Source organism: Pteropus vampyrus, unplaced genomic scaffold (genome assembly GCF_000151845.1).
Source record: "Pteropus vampyrus isolate Shadow unplaced genomic scaffold, Pvam_2.0 Scaffold23, whole genome shotgun sequence".
Taxonomy (NCBI): Eukaryota; Metazoa; Chordata; class Mammalia; order Chiroptera; family Pteropodidae; genus Pteropus; species Pteropus vampyrus.
In genome coordinates, this window is record NW_011888804.1 from 10,344,973 (window position 1) to 10,364,552 (window position 19,580).

At 45.4% G+C, this 19,580-nt stretch overlaps 1 protein-coding gene across 1 annotated transcript in view; it reads left to right on the forward strand.

Moving 5' to 3' along the window:
* Positions 1-19,580, forward strand: part of PI4KA (phosphatidylinositol 4-kinase alpha) — a 129,322-nt gene that overhangs the window by 47,050 nt on the left and 62,692 nt on the right. Inside the window, 12 exon segments of the mRNA XM_023528293.1 lie at positions 3-39; positions 1,746-1,811; positions 3,850-3,946; positions 5,274-5,465; positions 5,963-6,063; positions 6,679-6,808; positions 7,738-7,870; positions 8,790-8,885; positions 9,269-9,452; positions 9,910-10,013; positions 12,230-12,398; positions 14,655-14,705. Of these exon segments, the coding sequence (XP_023384061.1) occupies positions 3-39; positions 1,746-1,811; positions 3,850-3,946; positions 5,274-5,465; positions 5,963-6,063; positions 6,679-6,808; positions 7,738-7,870; positions 8,790-8,885; positions 9,269-9,452; positions 9,910-10,013; positions 12,230-12,398; positions 14,655-14,705 (1,360 nt within the window).

Below are 19,580 nucleotides of genomic sequence, written 5' to 3' on the forward strand. Positions count from 1 at the left end.
AGTATTCCACTGGAAATGCTTCGAGAACTCTTAAACTTGGTAAGCAGAGCATTAATGGATAAACAGACTACGGGTATATTGATCAGTAAAATTGTTACTGATGTAAGCCTGTATTTTTTAAAGGAAAAACTAGGAGTTTTTCAGTGTTTAAGAGTACAACTTAGTAGCCATAATTTTCCAATTAAGGAAGAAAGAAGAGTAACGTTCATAGAGCAGTTGTGCGATATGTTGTCATTTAATCCTTGCAGCAGTCATGTGGGGGAAGCAGCTGTACATCCTCATTTTAGAGGTAAGGAAATCAGTGTCAAATACATCAAGGATTGGTAGGCCAAGAACAGGGCCGAAACTCAGCCCAGGGAGCCGGACAACAAGTCCAGTTTCTGTTGCACCTGACTCCCTCCTGGGAGCTGCTCTATTCAGATCAGTAGAAAACCTAACTTTTTCATATTGGGGTAACTTTGGATGGCCTTTGAGGTGATGTCAGAGAAGGCATTGGTGCCATTGTCAGAGTCTCGAAATGGACAGTTCTTTGATCCAGGAACTCTGAAGTTATGAATGAGCTGGGATGCTTCAACACATTCATGTGGGGAGTGGTGAAGACATCATCAGGGGCAGACTCTAAAGATGGGACTTTCTGTTTTGGAAAGAATGAGAGAATGAGAATGACACCTACGAAAGCATGAAACATTCACTGGAGGGAGCAGCCATCTCCCTCTGTGTGGACTGTGAATAGAAATCACTCAAAGAGAAAGGCTTTAGGCTGAAGATACAAGAAGACATTAAAACTTGGATGATAATTAGTGAAGACAGAGCCATAATGAATTACTGAAGAGCCTAGGATGTTTTTTGAAGTTGCTGTCAGCAAAGAAAACTCCCCCCTCAACTGCTTCTCACTGTCAGTGTCTCAGACAAAATGGTGGCCTGGGTGGCCATGGCCTTCTCAAATGGCTCTTTTTAGTATCAGCTCAGAAATCCCAATTAAAGGCTAAATATTTCAGGTCTTCTCTTGTGGAAATTATTTTTCCAGAATATTTTAACTTTTCAAGGTTAGGTTTTCCTCTCGGCAGTTTTTCATTTCTCCTCCTGGCATGTTGTTTATCATTATCTGTACATATTTAAAATGACCTTCTTAACATACTAAAGTTGGTGGCGGGGCAGTTTTATCAAGTGGTTCTGCAGTTGACAGACCAGTTCATTCCTATACTAAATGTTGATACAGAGAACGGTATAAACAATTGCTTCTGTTAGTAGTTTAAAATATGGGTTGTAGTGTGAGTACCTGGGCAGCTTTGGAAGAGCCAATGAACCAGGCCCTGGGGAGGAGAGGGGAGCCAGGAGCCGTCAACACCCAACGACTGGCTATGAAGGTGCCCTCGACATTTGGGAGGGGATTCAAGTGAACTGTCAATGATGCCTGGAATCTGAACACTTTCACATCCTGGAAATGGAAATGTAATGTCTGCAAATTTGAGAGGGTTGGTTTCTTTTCTATTTTTATGTCATTTCAATCTAGGTAAGAAAAAGAAGTTTTAAGTGATGGCAGAATTAGGGTATTTTTTTGTGTATAGTTTGATATAGAGCCATTTGTGTATTGTGGCCTATCCTTCCATCACGTTTTTCACCACATGGGCATGTTATGTGGTTTTGTCTACATCCACACGATTTATTATTTAGTAGAAGGAGTTGACATTCCTGTCTCCCCCTGCATTCGTCAGGCACCTTATGAGGTCTTATTTCCATGGTAGGTGAAGAAGATTGTTGAGGAGCCTGTTCTCAAATCCTTGGATGCTGTTGCAGCCAGTGTGATAGAGGTATGTCCCTTCTGAGAGCATCACGCTGCACTCTGTCAGCCGTGAGCCTCTGTGTAGAGAGAGCAGGGAGGCTTTGTGTGGGGGCTGGAGGAAAAGGGTTTGGCAGTGAGTTTGCAGTTTAGTTTCCCTAGTCCCAATAATGATAACACACCTCCTACCTGAAAGCTTGCTCCGTGCCAGCCTCTTTTAAATATATAACCTTCCAGTGCTCTGAGTAGAGGTTGGTGTCTCCCTTTCACAGATGAAATACAGAGGTTCAAGGGACTAACTAACTTGCCCTCGTCATAAAGTCACCATGGGAGCTAGGAATTTGCTGGGTCCTCTGACGCTGAAGCCCATGCTTTTTTACCTTCCTTGCTCCTTCGGTGCTTCCAAAGCCACTTCTCTGGGCTTAGTACACACCTCTCACACTTTCTAGGCGTGTACAAGCCCTGGCTTTCAATATATTTAGAACCAAGGCCTGTAGCATTATTTATAAAATCATTAGATATAGGTGCTGGGAGATCTCAAAACCTTAGGGAACATTTGGGTCAGTACCCTTTTGAGTGTTGGGATCCAGAGCGATTGCTGTTTGCCAGGCTGATAATTGTCGTGGGCATGTGCTAGATCCAGATTCCTTTTGAAGCCTAGTATTCTTTCTCTCACCTGGTTGTGAGACACAGTGTCTGGTACCACAGAGGTCAGCTCTGAAGTGGGAGGGAACCTCCAGGGACCTTTCTGAGCTGCAAACTGTGTCTTCTGCCCTACACGTTGTCCCAGCAAGCTGTCTGCAGACAATAGATGTGTATGTGCTGGGCGTGGTTTGCTCCAGGCCAGTTCATGGTTGAAGAGCACAGTACTTATAATTCTCCAGGTTATAGTCTGGCACTTTCTACCTTGTCTTTGATCTTTTTGCAGGTTGTGTCCTGCCCATTGGCCTGAACTTTCGCTTTCTCACTGCTTTCAGTCTCAGCAGCCCCTTGGTTTTCTTTTCAGCATTTGGTCATGTGTGACCCAGGGCAGACCAAGAGGACCAGGGCAAGTAATGGAGCTGGGCTGCATTATCTGGGCTCCCTTCCTCTGCTCCTTGCTTGCACTGACTTTTTACTGGCTCCGAGTCAGAACCCTGTATTACTTTAACCTCAGCAAGTTTCATCTCTTCATCTCTGCCCCACAGGGATATTGTGAGGACTATGTAAGGTGATGTCTGTAAAGCAGTTAGCCAGTGGCCATCAATGACACTTTGGTAACCACAGCTACTGTTATCAGTGCCTGCTTGAAATCCTGGTCACTCATGTCCTCCATGCAATTCTCACGCCCTCCACCAGCCTCCTGTCATAGGCCCTGTCCCACCCCACCCACCCTCTGGCCCTGCTGCAGATTTGCTTCCTCTTCCTTCTTATCCTTTTCACCTGTATTTGCAGAGTACTTTTACGAGTGTCAAGAATTCTAATTAAAAGAAAAAGAATTCTAATAAGATTTGCCTTCCCATTCTTCTAAACTGGGAATGTATGTAAGAATAGCATCTTATTCATCTCATTAAACTGTGTATGAATTTTTTCCCCAGAGGAAAATAGTGCTACATTTTAGATTAGATAGCTAAAGAATAATTTAAAATGAGTTTTAATTACAAAATATAAGCTGAATCTGTAGGCGCCCTGGCTCTGGTGTCTGTCGCTTGAATGGTGGACAAGATGGAATCCTGTGGTCTAGTGGTCTCTTCGCTTTCTCTCTCCTCCTCCCCTTTCCTTGTCTCCTTGAGTTCAAAAATGGTGAGCTCTCAGTGAGAGGACGGTGGTCTTTCCTTCAAGGGTGCAGGTGGCCGCTCCCCTGCCACACATCTCTGGGCCATGTGAGCCTCTCATTTTCCTCTCTCTGAGGCTTAAGAGGGTGAAGAGAGTAATTAAAATGCTCCAAGTGGGGAATCATGGTTAATCGTTCCATTTATTATGCTAAGTCATGAATGTAAGAATTACTTAACTAGACATCACCCGAAGGTGAAGGGAGGCCCAGAGGAGGGTCTCTGTGCTGCGGTCAAGTGCCTCTGCCTTCCCTGCAGGCTAACCCCAACGCCGATCTCTACTACACCACATTCAGCGACCCACTTTACGTGGCCATGTTCAAGATGCTGCGAGACACTCTGTATTACATGAAAGGTGAGGACTTTGCATATGCGTGTGAATGCGGTAAGACTAGGCTCCGGGCCACTGCCACAAGTTTGCACTTTTCTGTTGAGGGCACATAAAAACATACACAAGTAACATGGTCATGTTACTGAAATTTTGGAGAAAAAGCAAACAAGAAACATAACTGTCCATGATCCTGTTCCCCTAGTGCCATCAGTGATGGCTCTTGTGGTGGGTTTATTTCTTCAGGTATCTTTCTGACTTGAACGTGTTATGTTGTTCTGATCATGCATACAGTTTAACATATCTACTTTAGACATTTTTAAAGTTAAAAAAAAAGAAAATGAGGTACTCATAATCTTACAACTCAGATAATATCTTAATAGTGCAGCACACACACAACTTCAGCATTTTCTTCCAGTCTCTTATTTGTGCATTTTTAAAACACTTTTCCTATGCTCGCTCTTTATGTCATTGAATGTTCTTCATAAACATAAGTTTTGATGACTATATAATCTACCATGTAGATGTACCATAATCTAGTTAATCCATTTTCCTGATGATTTCAAGGGCTCTTGGGAAGAGGAGGCTGAGTCTGGTTGGGACCACAGCAAGGATAGGTTCATGAAGGAGGATGGCAGTGACTGCCTGGCATGGCCTAACCCTCTGCAGCCTCCCCTCCCACCTGAGCTTTGTGTTAACTGGCTTCCTCAGCTGATCTGACCTATGCCAGTTACACTGGTTCTGAGTTTTGCAGGCTCTAGGGATGAGAATTTGAAAAGACTGCAAACTCTTGGTGCTCTGAAGATCCAGCCTTGTAGCCAGAGAATTAATTATCTTCTTCAGGTTATAATCAGTTTTTGCCCTTATCTGATAACTGATAACCTTTAAAAAAAAAAAATCACTATATGTTTGTACAATCATTATGCAGTACACCTTAAACTTACACAGTAATGTATGTCAATTGTATCTCAGTAGAACTAAAGGAAGAACAGTAAATATATATGTATATAACTAAAGTATTGCCTGTTGTTAATTGGACCAGTTCCAGTGGTGATACATCCCAATTTACGTGTTTCATATATTCAGGTTTTAGTATATTGACCTCTTAAAACGTGGCTCTCACTTCCCTGGGAAATGATCGTTTGCTCTGAGTGCCAGGTGGCATGGGTGTGAAGGGCAGCTGTGCACTGCCTCTCCAAGTTCTTTCCAGCAGGCATTCTTAGAACCACAGCAGCCAGTAGCAAACTTACTCTTTTTGGGTTTTTGTTAGGGAGATTGTAGATGGTCACGGTCTGAATTTTGGTGCAGTTTTTTTTCTAGCTGCAATGCCTGCTCTCTGCTCTCTTTCCTGCAGACCTCCCAACTACCTTTGTAAAAGAGATCCATGATTTTGTGCTGGAGCAGTTCAACACGAGCCAGGGAGAACTTCAGAAGATTCTGCATGATGTAGACCGAATTCACAGTGAGCTGAGCCCCCTCAAGCTGCGCTGCCAGGCAAACGCCGCCTGTGTAGACCTCATGGTGTGGGCCGTGAAGGATGAGCAGGGTGAGCATTGGCTCTTCCCATGCCCTGGACATCTAGTGTCTGGACCTGAGAGGACAGCAATGGCCAAGGTCACAGGGCCTGCGTGTTCTCTCCAGGGCTTCTTGCTGGTTCCTTGGGCTTCTTTGTGGAGAAGCGGGAGCTCAGTGCTGGAGGATAAGGCGCTTGTCTAGGGTGAACAGCAGAGTAGGAAGCATACAGCAGACTTGCAGATGGCTGTGGGGATGGGGCAACAAGGGGGTTCAGGGCCAACAAAGAGGAGAAAGCAGTCACATATGGTGCAGGAAGGTGTTTTTACAGTAGCAGAAAAGGAGCAGAGATGAGCTTTCAGTTAGGACGCCTGCCTCTGAACACTTTCAGGCGTAATACTCTCAGTATTAACAAATCCTAAAAGTGTGCATCTGGGATTTAGTTTAATTATATGATTAATTGGTGGATGAGCATTTTATAAATTTTGTTCTTTGCTAATGGTTTATACCCTCCTCTGATTTTGAATTTAGGTGCAGAAAATCTTTGCATCAAGCTGTCTGAGAAGCTGCAGTCTAAGACATCCAGCAAAGTCATCATTGCTCATTTGCCTTTGCTTATCTGCTGTCTTCAGGTCAGTCTCACGAAGTGGAGAGGCTGAGATCCTATCAACAGGGCCTTCTGATGCCATTCAGGCTGTGGTTGGCATACCAGCAGCAGTCTGAGCTATTGTCTTTAGGAACTTGAACTAGAGCCTGTTTTGGACATAGTTCACCACTGACTGGTAGGAGCGGGCGCTGGGATATCTGTGAGTGGGATCCAGATGTAGCTGGGTCCTCCTGTGTGGGGAAGCTGCCCTGTGTTTGGTGACCAGGCCGTTCCTAAGGCTGCAGGAGTTGGGAGCCAGAGGGCTGCGTCTGCAGTGCCAGCTCTGCTCTGCCAAGACTCTTATATTGTCACAACCCCAGTGACTCCACATCTGCCATTTTTTAAAAAATCATATTTTGTACCCTTTCTTCCTTATTTTGCTTCAAAAAGAAATGCACACACTTTAACAATACATCTTCCTCTTAGGTGGAGGAGAGTCAAGACCATCTCCCTTCCTTGTCTTTGTGCCCCATGGCAGGTGGCCCCAGGGAGCTTTGACCTTGGAAGTTTCTGGTCAAACTTGGGTATCTGAAGGGTTGAGCATCTCACTGCTCAACCAACCTTTCCCTGGGCCACGTGACAGGTTGATGGTGTGTTGCAGGGTCTGGGCCGTCTGTGTGAAAGATTCCCAGTGGTGGTGCACTCGGTGATGCCGTCTCTGCGGGACTTCCTGGTTGTCCCATCCCCCGTGCTGGTGAAGCTCTATAAATGCCACAGTCAGTACCACACAGGTAAGGGGATGACTGTACCTAAGGCCACATCTCCAGTCCCCAGCCCCTGTGTGCCTTTGAGGCTCCAAGGAAAGGACCAAGTGACTGGGTGTGTGAGCCCAGCCCAGGTCCGTGACTGAGATGCGTTGGCTGGGCTGTGCCCTCTGCCCTGCACTTGGGCTCATTCCTCTCCCTCACCTTTTCTCACGGGTTTCTCCACATGACCCCCTCGGGGTTCCAGTCCTTTCTCTTCTCTGCCTTCCCCTCTTGTGTGCACCCGCCACCACCGAAGTTCCCTCTCTGGTCCTGCTTTCTTTTTGGTCCCTTTTCTTACTGAAGTGGTCTGAAGTGTGAGTCCTGTGTGTCCCTGAGGGAATATTATCCCAAGAGAATATTATGTTTCTATAAAGGACGTGGGCCCGGAGCAAATCTGGTCACCTGTAATGACTAATGTTAATTAAACAGCCACTGCGAGCTCAGGCGCTAATGTAGCTCATCCTCCCCACAGTCCTGTGAAGGTGGACGTTGTATCTTTAGATGAAGAAATCCCAACTCAGCACCTGAAAGACTCCCTGCGCCGGGAGTAAGGAGGGGTCCCTCTGGCTTCAAGGCCTCTACGCTCAGCCTCGTCCACCTATTCTGGCTTGTGCACCTTAACTAGATAACTGTAAGGGTGGGTGCTCATCAGGCCTTTTGAACCATTTCTTAGGAAATTCTTGGTTTACGTATTTATCACTTTATAACGTAAGTGTTCTTCCTTTTAATTTAAATGTGTGTTTTATCCTTCCTTTTCTCAGATACTTGTTTCTGAAACATTCGGTCAAATCTTTTGAGAGAGATTTCTTTTATAAGCTAAACATGATTAGCATATTATTTTGGTTTTGAATTACAGACATGGGGGTGGAAAGTGACAGGCTTAACCAGGTGCATATTTAAATTTTTACATTCAGTTGCTGGCAATGATATAAAAATCAGTGTAACCAACGAGCATTCCGAGTCCACCCTGAGTGTCATGCCGGGAAAGAAGAGCCAGCCCTCCATGTATGAACAGCTCCGAGACATCGCCATTGACAACATCTGCAGGTAGGAGGCCCCGCAAGAGAGAGGTGACCCAGGCAGGAAGGGAATGGTATTTCAGGCAGACTCTTATAAAATTAGAAATGCTTATAATTTTGTAAAGCTTGTTTTTGATGATCCTAAATCTATACTTGATCTAAAAAGAGGAATTGTTACATTTTTTAAAAATAAAGCTTCTTGTTTTTTTCTGGTCATAAACATAATAAAAAATAGAGAAACTTTGTAATGTACAGAAAAGTAGAAAGAAAAGAATTATCCATTAGCCCATCATCCAGAGTAACAACATTTGTCTTTCTTTAATCTTTTTTTTCCCATGTAATTTTTAATATAAATGAGAGATTTTATATGATCAAGTGTCCCTTCGTGCCCAGGTCCTTGCAGTGTGAACTCTCGCTCTCCAAACTTGGGAGTCTCCATTTCTGTCAGACTCTCGCTCTTCTCTGCCTCTGAGGCCTGTGAGCCAGGCAAATGTGAGAGAGGTGCCTAATAAGATTTTATGTTCTTAGAGGCTTTTAAAATTTCCCCTTTTCTCTAGAACATAAGCATTTCTCCATGCTCTTCAAACATTGTTATTTAATTTTAGTATTCCCTCAGCCATCTTGGGACCATCTATCTTTCGAATCAGTTACTGTGACTTTCGTTAAGGAACAACAGGAAATTTTAAATTGGAATTGGGTATGACATGCTGAAGGAAACTGTTCTGGGCAAAATAACAAAGTTACTTATCAAACGGGCATAATCAGCAGCAATTCTTTGAATTTATTCCATGTAATGACTTTCATTCAGATTTCTGGGGGAAAAAAAAGGCCAAAACAAGTTCCTAAAACGTGGAAAACCGAAAATGGAAAAATTAAAACAAAACACAAAATAATACTCTTTTGGTGATTGTGATGCCTAATGCCATGTGGGTTTTCTCAATGCTCAGGTGCCTGAAAGCTGGCTTGACAGTGGACGCGGTAATCGTGGAGGCCTTCCTGGCCAGCCTTTCCAACCGGCTGTATATCTCTCAGGAGAGCGACAAGTACGTCTTATCCCAGGGGGACAACCAGTTGTATTCTCTGCGGGCCCCTGGGGGCAGCTGGCAATGTGTACCTCCTGCTTCTTTCTTACATAGCTTGGAGTCGTGCATTGGGTTTGTCCCATTATTTCAGAGGAAGCCTGCCTTGGAATGCCTATTCTGGACCACTGTTTGGGAGTAGAGAAAGATCTCTGTCTTCCTGCCTTGTGCATGGGACTTTGTGTTTCTGCTGGTGGTTAAGGACCCCACGCTGTCTGTCATTTTCAGATGAACGCTGCATCTGAAAGACTGATGACGTCAAGGTCTAGGTCTAGCTGCTGGGTTTCATTTCATAGCCGCGTGCCAGAGGACTATTACCAGGGCACTTCTGTTCTTTCCTCCCGTAGGGATGCTCACTTGATTCCAGACCACACCATCCGAGCCTTGGGACACATCGCAGTGGCCCTGAGGGACACCCCAAAGGTCATGGAGCCAATTCTGCAGATCCTGCAGCAGAAATTCTGCCAGCCGCCTTCCCCCCTCGATGTGCTCATCATAGACCAGCTGGGCTGCCTGGTTATCACTGGAAATGTAAGGAAGGCCGCGGCCTTGAAACCCACCAGTGCTATGCAAGCTTCGTTAAACTCCTTTGACTATCAGGAGCATAAAAATACAGATTAAATTTACCCTGCAGATCAACTAAATGCTCACAGTCGTAACAACTGCAGATCAATTAAATGCTTAACACTAAATAGATTTTTTTTTTTTTCAAATAAGAGAATAGTGTAATGATTCCATGAGTGCTGGGGAAAAAGGTTTAAACTAACTTCTTGCTGTTGACAGCATAATAGGATTTAAATTAAAGCTGTTCTCTGTTTAGCTTTTAACTTGAGGTTTGGTTAAAGTTTTAGGATTGGATGCCCTTGATGGTCCATGATTCCAGAAGATTTCCCTCTTAATGACAAGAGAGGGGCCTTTTCTGTGCTCCAAGGAGAGGCTTTCATGGCAGAGTCGTGGCATGGTAACGGTGTCCTTTACTCTCTTCCAGCAATACATTTATCAGGAAGTGTGGAATCTCTTCCAGCAGATCAGCGTGAAGGCCAGCTCTGTTGTGTACTCGGCCACTAAAGATTATAAGGACCACGGCTACAGGTAAATCTCTGGACCTCATTGTTGCTTTAGATCATGACAGTATTTAACTCCCTTTGAAAATGTGAGGTTTGGGGATTTGCCTTTTAAATCAATTTTTCTTCTTACAAAAGAAAACATGCTACAGATCAGTGCTCACAGAACATGAGACATGAAATCCCGATACGCCTGCCACTTGGCGCTGATTGAGCTCAGTGCCACCCCAGACCCACCACTACTCCACATGGGCTCAAATTGCCAACCCAAGGGACCTGCTTTTTAACATAGCAATACATCAGCCATGCCTTGAACATTCCTCTACATGTCACCTTTAATGGCTGCATCGTGTCCCATCATATGGCAGCACCATGATTTATCTAACCAGTCCCTAGCTGAGATGTAAGATAGTTTTCCAGTTTTTCCACTAGTAAGTGCTGCACTGAATACCTTAATAGCTGCATATCTGTGAGCATCTCTGATGCTTTCCTCAGGGTAGATTCAGAGAGGTGGGATTTGGTGAGTCAAAGGGAATGAGCGTATTATATCCTTGAATGTTTTAAATTTGTATAAGTCTTGCTATTTTTCCCTGGCAGACTGAGATATGCTTCCTTGTCTGTTCCTTGCCCTTACTGGGAATGTCTTGAGGATAGGGACACATTTTTCTGTGTTTGGAGGATCTTACAGGAGTTTGTCAGAGATCAAGGGAAGAGAGGAAAAGAAGGAGGCGAAGTCAGGAGGACAGAAGGTTGGAGCAGAGAGAAAGAGATGTTGGCCCTTTGTTGGCATTTCTTTTCTCCCTTCCTGACCATTATATCCAGCTCAGTGGGCGGGAGTGTGGCTACGTGACTTGAGAAAATACTCACCATCTCCGTGCCTCAGTTTCCTCATTTGTAAAATGAACATGGCTCCAGTTGTGTGGGTAGTTGAGATCATACATGTGAAAGCTCTCGATAAATACCAGCTCTCAGCATTATTATTTCGTTGCCTTCTCACTGCCACGATCACAAGCCTAGGCTACTAGAACAGCCTGAGGAGTGGTTTGGGGAGGCTGCCAGCTCCTTCTGTCCATCCATCCTGATCTCTTCAGTGAAACTGACTCAAAGACCAAAGCACCTCTTGCCCACATTACTTCCTTGCTCCAAAGTGACTCCTGCGCCTCCTGTCCCCTTGTACCTTCCCCACCCTGTCTTTGCTCTGTTTTCCTCTGACTCTCAGACCTTTCTTGCTGCTCTTGGCCCTGCTGTGTGCAGGTCTTAACTGTTCCCATGCCTTCCAGTTTTTCAGCTTCTGGCTCAAGTTTCCTTTCATAAATCTTTTTCAGATATTGCCACCAAAAGTGATTTGTTCTCTCTGTCTCACCAGTGGAAGTATTTATGGCATTCATTTGCCCTCACCTACCAAGAATTAATTTACCTATCTGTGAAATGGGTGCCTTTATCACTGCTGCCATTTGCTCTGAGATTTTTAGGGGCCAGTAGTGTGCTCAGTGCTTCACCATGGAGTGTTTAAGTCCTTCTGCACCCTGTAAGGAGGGAATTATCCCTGTTTCACTCAGGAAGGAACTGAGGCTCAAAGATGTCTGCTATCGCCTGAGGTCATAAAACTCGGAAGTAGCAGGGTCCGGTTGCCCCTAGTGCCCACAGAAGCCTGGCCAGCCTGGCTGCTTCACAGCATCTGGCTGAGGGGTAATGCCAGCTTCGTGTCTAGGGTTTATGTGGGGCTGGCAAGATCCCAGGGCAGGTTGTCTCAGGACCACTGAGCACTTCCTAAGTATCTGAAGCTCCAAGGTGGAGGCAGTGTTGGGAAGAAGCTGATCATCAGACAAAAGTTTTATGGGTGGTAGTGATGAATTAAGGCTGTCTGTAATTTGAAGGGGAAAACAAGGTTCAGCCAGGAGATGCCTGGGAGTACTTGACTTCCTTTTTTAACTTGACACTCAGAGGGAATTGCCCTGAGACGTTCCCAAGTCCCCAGTGTGCAGATTACTAGACCCTAAACAGTCTCCTGAGGCCTTTAATGCATGTCAGGAGAGAGGTCACAGTCATTTCTGCAGTAGATGACTTCCCTCTAGGGGCCGCTGTTCACAAAGATGGCGTGTACTTCTCCTCTGGAGGGCTCCTTTGTTCATAGGCACTGAGGGGCAGTGAGGCTGGATGGAGTCCGCTTGCCTCCCCCCTGCAGTGGGTGACCCCTGCCCTGTAGTGGCTGTCATTTCTCCCCCACCCTCCTCGGCCCCCCAGGCATTGCTCCCTGGCGGTGATCAACGCCCTGGCCAACATCGCAGCCAACATCCAGGACGAGCACCTTGTGGACGAGCTGCTCATGAACCTGCTGGAGCTGTTTGTGCAGCTGGGGCTGGAGGGAAAGCGTGCCAGCGAGAGGGCCAGCGAGAAGGGGCCTGCCCTGAAGGTAGGGAGGGGGTGGCCCAGCATGTTGTCTTGCAGGCCAGGGCTGAGTCTCCATATTTCAGCCATCTTGGTTGAAATATGGCACTTTCTTTGTTAAATGATTTAAATGCATCTGGTAAAGTGTAAGAACAAAGGGAGTAAAATTCCTTCTCAGAGGTGCTGGTAGGAGTCGAGGGAGAGGTTGGCTTCCTCGTCAATCCACTTTCAGCTCATGGCAGCCACCTCCCCCAGTCCAGGGTGATAAGGTGACAGCAGACTCCTATTTTCTCCCCTAACTTTGTCTCTCCCTTCTTATTCATTATGAAGCCAGGGGGCTGAGGCCGTCATTAGAACACAGTGACAGTGTGCGAAGGGCCAGATTTGGCCTAATCTCAGGCTGTCCAAGCAAGACAGGTCTACAAGGATAGACAAAATGTCAGGTCTCTAACCCCCAAAGAGACAGATTGGGGAGGTTGAGGCACATTAAGCCTCTTACTTCATCATCTCCCCTTTGATATGTTATGTGGGTGCCACTCCCTCTACCAAGTCTACACCTTTGTTCACTTTTGTCTTTTCTCCCCACTCCCCGCCTTACCCACACAGTTACTGTTCACCTACTGTGTGCCTAGGGCAGAGGTGAGCTCACTTTTTCTGTAAAGGGCCAGATTGTACATGTTTTAGGTTTTATGGGCCACATGGTATTTTGTTGGAACCACTCAGTTCTGCCATGGTAGTGTAAAAGTAGCCATAGCCATTAAATAAATGAACAAGAGTGGCTGCGCTCCTGTAAAACTATATCCGAAAACAAGAAGTGGGACAGATTTGGCCACAGATCGTAGTTTCCCGACCCTTGTTCTTGGTACCAGAGTTATGGAAGTAAATAGACAAGGTTCCTGCTCCTGTGGGCTTAGTGGGAGATGGCGAAAACAAAACAGGGTAGTATAGCCAGGGTCATAAAGGCCTCTCTGAAGAGTTGACAACTAGGTTGGAAACTGAATGAGAAGGAGCCTTCTGTGTGAAAACCTTGGCTAAGAGGACATAACTAGTACAAAAGAAGATCTTAAGACCCTTTGCTCTAATTCAGCCTTAGTCTGCTGGGCCCCCTACCAGTGACCTGGGCACCTAATTTCTTAAGTCTCCCAGGGTGGTGCACAGCTAGTCCCATCCTGATGTATAAGAGACAAGGGCGTCCGTCGTGTCCAGTGGAGCCTTTGGCATTGGGATGAGAGGGCTGTTCTGAAGAGGCAAGGAGGTGCTCAGCACTTGAGAAAGCAGAGGCTGTAACCTGTCTGAGGGTATCTCCAGGAGCCATTCTCCTTCTCTTTCCTGGGAATTGTACCTTAATGCCAAGAAGGATACCCCCTGAGACCCACGGGCTTCTTCCCTTTGCCTGCCATCTCTGCATGTTCTGTGTCAAGACTCAGGATTTAATGCTTCATTCGTGGGCTGGGGATGGAGGTTGTGCCCCAGACAGTGTGGGAATCCATGTGTATCAAATTGGGAATTCTGTTCTTTGCAGATAGTTCCTATTTACTGATCACGCAGGGTACAGGCAAGTGTTTATTGAGCCACTGCTGCACTTACCTCATGAAATGGGGCCTCACGGAATAAGGGAGTGTGGAGGGGCGGTGAGAGGGGACTGGCAAATATGCAGCCCTGTGTTTAACCAGGGGAATTACCTTTTATTTAGTTATTGTCAAGTAATCCTCCAATTTTCCCTAACTTGGAAGGAATATATGTTTATTTTGGAAAAGATACAGAAACTTGTAAATAAGGTAAAAAGGCCCCATAATTTCTCTACTCTGATGTAATCATTGTTAACAGTTTGGCAGGCTTCCACTTAGATTTGTTATGCAAATGTATTTATTTTACATCATTGGATCTTATTTTACATAATTGAGGATACTTGGTAATTCATAATATACTTTTTTAAATCTTTTTAATTTTTCAATTACAGTTTGTCATAATATACTCTTAAATCTTGTTTTATTTTTTAACATTTTTTGGGACACTTTCCAAAGTAACTAAATATTTTTCAGATTATTCAGAGGCACCATGATTTATGTAATTAGTCTGCTGTTTGACATTTAAGTTATTTCAACTTTTTTGCTATCAGAATTATGCTGAGTGAGTCTCTTTATACATCTCTCCCAGTATATATTCCTGATCACTTCTTTTAGATTAAGGAATTACAGCTTTACACAACACTACGTCTTGTCCTTTTTTTTTTTAAAAAAAGAAACATGCTCATCAGTGACTCAATTCTGTTCTTTTCTAGGCTTCTAGCAGCGCAGGGAACTTGGGTGTACTCATTCCTGTAATAGCTGTGGTAAGTATTCATTAGCTGAGTTGTTGCACACTCCAGATATTGTATTCATGTTTTGAATGTTGCAAAGTGATACGTAGCAAATTCCTTAGAAAAATGCTATTTTGAAGTGCCAGTGATTGTGTAGATATGGCTGTGTTTCAGTCACCATCAGCTCTTCCGTGACTGTTCCCGTAGGTGTGTGCTAGCTGTGGCCGCACTGCCTCATTCCCTTTTCCCAAGCCTTGCCCAACCATCCTCCGCCAGTTAACTAGGGAACCCGCTTCAGTTCCCTCTTGTATAGCCCCAAGGTTCCTGGTCTGACACTGGGTTCATCCTGTGTTTCATGCCTTGCTCTGGTGCCTCTAATACAGGCGGCACCCACTTCCAACTCCTCTCTGGCCCCTTCCTACAAGACGAGGCCTTGGACTTCTGGGTCACTCTCAGGCCTTGGAGCTACAGCCTTCGGTGTCCCCAGGTCCATAACACTTGGGGGCATAGCCCCCCACTCACCACTTTGGGGTACAGGCCCTGTTCCCTGCTGCGGCACTGTCCTATGGAGAGCCCACCTCCATCTTTTCCCATCTCAACCTGCAGCCACTTCTGAGAACACCTTTATAAAAATAATTTTTCCATTTCTCAGTCTTTCTCAGCTGCCAGGCCTAAGCCAGGCCTCATGTTTTAGTATTTGTTTCCGCTTGACCTACCTTCTAGTTAAGCCCTTGATTCTGCCTTCCAGTGTCTTCCCATCTCATTCCACCCCTAGTAATTTGAGTCTTGAGCACTTATATGTGTGCCCTGTAACGTGAACACCAGAGGAGTTGACCTCCGAGCTGCTGCGGTGACCCAGGGGCCTACAGGTAGGGCAAGCAGATGGAGAGGCACCTCTCCTGATCTCTGCAAAGCAGTTTCTGTATTACTCCAGTCTGGATGTTCATCATTCTGAATCTGGGGACTTTTAGGAGGTCCAGTTTTAGCTAGCCAAGATGGATGAAAAATGGTAACTGGCTGTTACTCTTCACCTTTAAGATGTCACGTGTTGCTTTTTGTGGAGCATTCCACTTCCAGTTCACCTCCCTTCTGCCTGTCCTTTTCTCTCCTGTCCCTCCCCCGAGTAAGTAGCTGACTCAGGAGGGGAAGCAGTGGCTTGTTCCCCTGCCACATCTGTGCCAGGGGAGTCTCCTCTTTCTCAGTGTGCTTGAGGGGACAAGTGGGTTGGGCCTGCCTCAAAAAGGCTTTTCATGTCCTTTTGGGAACCTTACCCAAACCTACATACCTATGATCAGGTGTTCTCCACAGCCACCTTAAGATTTCAGGATTTCCAGGACTCTCTCTGTCATGGTATTTTTTATTGACACCTTCACTGGTTAATTTTTAAAAACCTAAGTTTTTTCACTTTATAGTTAATTTGACTAGTGTTCAGTTGTGTTTTAGAAGTGCCATTGCACATGGACCCATTGTTCAACCTGGAGGGAGAGGGAAGAGGCGTAAAGTCCACAGCATTCTCTCCACCTGTCAGAGTAGGGAAGGGCCATGCAGCAGGCTGCACAGGAGAGCAGATTTTGGCAGACAGCATGCTTGGGGTGACACTCAAGTCAGTGAGCTCCAGAATTCTGTGACCTGTATGTCTTTAAAGTTTTAAACATGTATAGTGGTTGTCATTTAGAGTTTAATAAATGCATAGAAGAAATCTAAACGGGACACTTTGTACTTTTGGGGAGTAATGCCTTTGAAGTTGTTTGGGAGCACACAGGTTTTAGGGTCAAAAGGGCCACAGTTGGACCCCTGTTCTTACGTATGGGATCTTAAGTCAGCATCTCGGCCTCTCCAGGCCTGTTCTGCCAGCAGAGCTTCTGAAAAAGATGGGTATGACCCTCTGAAGTGCCAGCCCATCAATGTAGGCTTAAATGTTAGCAATGATAAGCTCGAACATACTCACTTAAAATACTCCTGGTTCCTCTACTGCAGTGACCTTTTACATGAATAGAATAAATATTGTAGTTTTAACAAAAGTTAATGGTTATAATATGGGGGAGGAAGCAAATATTTGATTTGTTGCTCAATGAAGAGCACAGAGATCAGTGTTCTTAAATTTGCTTTCTGGTTACCCCTTGTACCTTCTAGGAGAAACTAATTTCCAAAGTTGGTTTTTTAATGTTTTGCAATTTTTTTTTCCTAAAGACAAAGATATTATGTTTTGAATCTTTTGATGAGAGGGTCTCAGATTACTTTGTTCAGTGGAAGTGCCAGTGGGTTTGGGGCCAGAAGCCTTGGTGTTGGTCCTACTACAACTGTTCACTTACTTATCAGTGACCTTGGGAACCTGGAGGGAGAGGCTGGAGGCTGGGTCATGTGATCTCTGAGTCTCCTTCCTGCTTAGGTTTGTTGATCTTTGTCCTGCAACTTTATGAATATTTCTTCAGAAATATCATTGATTAAATTGCTTCTCTTGGTGTCTAGACCATTAGTTAATTAAACATTTTGAAAGTTATGTATTGCTTAGATCCTTGGTTGCTCCATTGTCATAGCAAGATAGGCCTCCTGCTTGAAAACATTCATGCACTTCACACAGAGCTGGTTGACTTGTGCCACTAGTATTTTTCATGGACAGGTTACTTATTCTCTCAGTGCCTGTAAAGTGAGGTTTGTAGACTAACAATTTTTAGGTCATGGTGTCCTTTGAACCTGTGCCCTTTCCTTCTATAGAAATGCATTTATTCAGAAGGGTGAGCATTTAACCTTAAGAACTTAAGTGGGGGAAACACAACTAGGACCCCCAGTTAGGAATCCCTAGGCTAGACACTTGTCTCAGATGAAGATAGTAACAAGAAGCCCTTACCTATCGTGCTAAACACCAAGCATGGATCTAAACTTTTTCCAGACATGAACTCAGTTAATCATCACAACAACTCTGCAAGGTAGATACTGTTATTCCCACTTTACAGATGGAGAAAATGAGACACAGAACTTGCCCCGAAGTCCCACAGCTGCTAAATGTCAGAACCAAGGTTCAGACCCAGGCAGCCTGGCCCACGGACTATGCTCTGAATTAACACTCACTGCCTTGAAACACGGGTCAGCTAGTAACTGAAGGAGGGGATGCGAGGGTGTTCTGAGTGGGTATAAGTGAATGAAAAGCACGTAGACTAGAGGGCCTCGACCTGTACAGGTGCAGGGTCATGGGGAAGCCTGAGCTAGTTCTAGTACAGGTGGGGCAGCCATGTAAATGAGGCTCTTGCCTTTCTGGATAGGGGATGGACGTGACAAAGGGCTAAAGGCAGAATTTTTTGAGATAGCTACATTTAGGAATGGGAGGAGTGGGAAGAACCAACAGCAAGATGAGAAATGTTGGACAGGCATCAGAAAAGAATAGTATTGGAGCAAATTGGAGAAGGAATCCAAGGAGTAAGTTGTCAGCAACCTCGGGTTTCACAGAGAGGTCAAGAGGAAAGATTTGACCTCAATAAGGAAAGACTTGGCCTCAACCCTTACTGATCAGGAGATCGTGGAGGCAAAGGCCCTGGTGCAGAAAGTTGGGACAGGGGCAGGCGGAGACGGTTAGCAGTGAAAAACTGGGCCTGGGTTTGAATTCAGGCTTGGGTCAGACTACTTCTATGAGCCCTCGTTGTTTCTTCAACTGCAAAAATAGTGTCAACCTCTCTGGGTTGGTATAAGATAACCTAGGGCCCACCCATCACAGTGCCCCCTAATTGGGGAGTGCTAGCTGCTTCCCTTTTGCTGCCCCATGACTGGTATTGGTCTCACTGTGTCATAAACACTGTGACAAGACTTTACGTGTGACCCTGGAGTCAGGCCAACCTACGCTTGAACCTTGGCCCACCACTCACTGCAGTGGCATCTTGGCGGGTTTTGGTGCCCTGCGAACCTGATCTTCCTCCTTTGCAGAGAGTGGAAGAGAAAGCCTCTCCTGCAGGGCTGAAGGGGTCACATTTGGACAGTTGCACACACAGCACTTATGATGCTCTCCCCAGCCCTGTGCATCATCCTGGCACTGCAGAGATGCCGGCACTCTTGAATTCTGAGCAGCCTCTTTGGATTCCATTTGTCTTATTCAGATAGTGAAGAATCCAGAAATTTATTCCTCAGACATCACCTGATTTATCAGACCAGACAGGAGCATGTCTGAGGTTTCCCTGCGTCCAAGAATGAAAGCCAAAATATGTGCTCCACATAAAGACTGGCATTTCAGGAATTCCCCACGCAGCCCCATCCACAGCAGCCCTGCCCTCAGGTGTTAGCAACACTCACCTGAGAATGTGCCTTGATGTAGCACATGAGTCACTAGAGAACTCAAGTTACTTTTCCTCAACCTGTCGTTTCTGGGGATGTCAGCTACTTTGAATTTGGCCTTTCTTAGTTTTCTGAGCTTCAAAAATTAGAATTATAACAGATACATAGTAAAAGTAGTGATATTTATTTATCTCGGGTAGAAGGCAAGGCCACATGTACACGCTGTCCTCTGGGCAGCAGTGAGGTGACAGCAGGAGTACAGATGACATTAGCATCAGTTCGGAGGGTTGGGCCTTGCTAGACTTAAGCCCTAATGCCCAGGGCACCCCTTGAATATCACAAAGTGGTTTCTCCTAGACATGGTGCCAGCTATACACCATCCTTGGGAAAGGTGAGCAATTAGTCATTTTGCTCATTTCAGTATTTTGCATTTAGGTGAGGAGCCTTGGTTGAGGCTTAGAGTAATAGAGCCAGATGTGCAAGGATGAGGCTCCAGTGGGGAAGGAGGTGCCCAGGGAGAGAGGCTCTGAGGAGATGGGAGGTAAGCCAGTCTGTATGTTGCTAACACCCTCTAAGTCAGTGGTCCCCAACCCTTGGGCCCCAGAGACCGGTGCTCCTATGAGAATCTAATGTCTGATGATCTGAGGT